This window comes from Asparagus officinalis, chromosome 7 (assembly GCF_001876935.1).
Source record: "Asparagus officinalis chromosome 7, Aspof.V1, whole genome shotgun sequence".
Taxonomy (NCBI): domain Eukaryota; kingdom Viridiplantae; phylum Streptophyta; class Magnoliopsida; order Asparagales; family Asparagaceae; genus Asparagus; species Asparagus officinalis.
Window position 1 is genome coordinate 150,204,018 of NC_033800.1, and position 3,137 is coordinate 150,207,154.

At 39.6% G+C, this 3,137-nt stretch overlaps 1 protein-coding gene and 1 pseudogene across 2 annotated transcripts in view; both read left to right on the forward strand.

Annotated features, from left to right (window-relative positions):
• LOC109849271 overlaps positions 1 to 843 on the forward strand; it is a 1,296-nt pseudogene extending 453 nt beyond the window's left edge.
• LOC109847989 (receptor-like serine/threonine-protein kinase SD1-7) overlaps positions 1 to 3,137 on the forward strand; it is a 68,662-nt gene that overhangs the window by 64,503 nt on the left and 1,022 nt on the right. The window contains exon 1 of one of the 2 annotated variants that reach the window (XM_020417232.1): positions 1,849 to 2,152. In XM_020417232.1, coding sequence (XP_020272821.1) covers positions 1,863 to 2,152 — 290 coding nt within the window. In that variant the 5' untranslated portion in view covers positions 1,849 to 1,862. Of the gene's footprint in view, positions 2,153 to 3,137 lie in introns of those variants that run through there. The other variant, XM_020417230.1, reaches the window with a different exon arrangement.

The following is a 3,137-nucleotide window of genomic DNA, read 5'->3' on the forward strand; positions in this document are numbered from 1 at the left end:
GACCACCTAACCGACACATTGATACCCGGTATGAGATTTGGTGTAGATCTGACCACGGGCATCGATCGCACGCTTGCAGCGTGGGCCAGCGAAAACGATCCTTCACCTGGACCGTACCATTCTTTCATGGATACGAGAGGCGACCCAGATATCTACTTTTACCGAGGTTCGACGCCTGTTTGGAGATCTGGAGCCTGGGATGGCACGCATCTGAGCGGCATACCAGATATGAGCACCTACAAAGGCTTCAAGTTCGACTTTGTGAACAATGACAAGGAAATCACCTACTTTTACAGCATCAGTAACCAGTCGATCGTGTCGAGGTTAGTTGTTAGCTCGACAGGGTTTGTTCAGCGTGCGGTCTGGTTGTGGGAGAACAACGAATGGTACTATTTCTGGTCCGCGCCCGGGGACGTGTGTGATAGTATAGGGCAATGCGGAGATTACGCTCTCTGTGATGTGAACAGTTCGCCGATGTGTAGCTGCTTACAGGGGTTTGAGCCGAAGAATCCCGCGAACTGGAACATGAGAGATGGGCGTGACGGGTGCGTGAGAAAAACCGAACTGGACTGCAAGGTCAACGGGACAGATGGGTTCGTGAAGGTGAGCAACGTGAAGCTGCCGCAGTCTGGGAACTGTGTCGTGGACGTGAGCTTGAGCCTGGACGAGTGCCGGGATTTGTGCCTGAAGAACTGCTCGTGCACGGGGTACGCGAGTGCGAATGTGAGCGGGGGCGGAAGTGGGTGTGTGGTTTGGATTGGGCAGCTGTTTGATATCCGCAATTATGTCGGGTTTGGACAGGATCTTTACGTACGGGTTGCTGCCAAGGATATCGGTACGTAAATTAGTGCTCTTGATTCAATCTCTGTAAATGTACTGTTTTGATGTAGTGTTCCTACGACCAGTAGCCATTCAATCATTACGTGGTGTTATTGTTATCAGTTTACGCTGATGTGATCAAGATCTTACTATGTCTTTTTTTTGCTAGGGAATTATAAACGGATACAAATTTGTATATATTCAAGTCAAAATCAAGAATATAAGAAGCTACTGCAGCTATCTGAGGTTGCTTTCACCTTGGACTACGTACTTTTAACCAGAGCTTACTTCTGTGATTCACATGTTTAATTATTTATTTACTTGCTTATTTAGTTATTGATTTATGTTCAAATCCCGAAACTAGCTTTTATCATACAGAATATATAGCTATTGGTTGCCAAATTGATCTCATTCTATCAATTGCTCCAAAGTCAACAACTAACACAAGGTAATTTTAACAATAACAAGCTCTTGATCCTCCCCCCAGGATGTCAACATGAACTCAACGATGGACACAGTACTATATTAGAAATATATATGCTATTTTGTTAGGGAATGTGATCTATTGATCACGACCCAAAAAGTAGAAGGTATTGAAAAACATTGAAGATTATTCTTACACGATGATATATATGACAGAAATTTCAGCTATACCAGATGGTCAATCTCACAGTAGAAGAAGGGAAGCAACGGTCGCGATCGTGTTGAGCCTTGCAGCTGCTGGAGGGCTGATACTAACTTGTGTTTGTTGCTTCCTATGGAGGAGGAAGAAAAAGGGGAAGAGTAAGTTAATTTAAAACATTATATGATAGCACATAATTAACTAGCCCGAAATCTGGCCTTTCGTAATTCAAATATCTATATTACATCTAATTCTGTTGCTTTTTTGTTCATTTCAATTAGGCTCAACTATTTTTTGCAAGGAACAGTCAAATCATGCACCAGGAGGCGATGATATAGATCTTCCACTGTTTGATTTTGGCACCATTGCTGGTATATATAAGCAAAGAAGAATTAGTATACTTTACTTCTTCTTCATATATATGATAGATGACTTGATAAAATGGGGGGAAAAGGATAAAGACGTACAATCACTTATTTGCTTCTCGATTTCTTGTATACAGGGAAATCTTGGAAATCAAGAGATAGCAGTTAAGAGGCTAGCCAAGACATCGACTCAAGGGGTTGAAGAGTTCAAAAATGAGGTTTCGCTTATTGCCAAACTTCAGCACAGGAATCTTGTCCGGCTTCTTGGTTGTTGCATTCAGGAGGAGGAAAGCATGTTGATATACGAATACATGCCTAACAAAAGCTTGGATGCCTTCCTGTTTGGTATTTCCTTGTCACCTTCAATTGCATTCTTGAAAGTGATACTTAAATGTTGCGCTTCTAAAACAATTTGAATAGAACAAAATTTTGTAACATATCATGATCATAAATCTATTACAAGACTTGTAAGTTAGAGTTACAATACTGATGTTTATAACTTTCACAATTCATGGTTAAACTTAGAATATGTCTTGACTACTTCTAGTGTGGTTGTGTTAAATGATCAAAGAAGTTACCAGTTAAAATTTTATTAAATTAATTACAAAGTTAAAAAACCTAAGGTTCTGTATATGACTCAAATTAAAAACTATCCGCTTACATTCAACTTGGATGAAGATATTCATATGCTAAAAGAGCTCCTGTGTAAGATATATGTATATGCATGTGTATGTATATGTATGTATGTATGTATACACACACACATATATACATATACATATATATGTATATATATGTGTGTGTACACGCGTGCGCGCGCGCACACACACACACATATATATATACATATACATATATACATATACATGTATATATGTATATGTATATGTGTGTGTGTGTGTATAGAGAGAGAGAAATGTGTATGTTTGGTATCAAGCACAAGTTTTTATGCTTAGTAGTGAGGTGGCATATTCCCCTCCACTCATTGAAATCGGGGCCACATTCATATGGGTTGAGGAGTGGTTGGGAATTGGAATGAGTGGATAGGAATAGGACACCTCACTACCAAGCACAAAATTTATGCTTGGTACCAAGCATACCCATTTTTCTCATATACATATATGCATATATATGTGTGTGTGTGTGTGTGAATGTATATGTACATATATACACACATATATACATATACACATATACATATATGACAAAAAATGTAGGAATTAGGTAACAAGAGCAAATTTTGTGCTTGGTAGTGAGGTGTCTCATTCTCATCCACTCTCTGACCCATGTGAATGTGATCCCCCATTTGAATGAGTGGATAAGAACGAGCC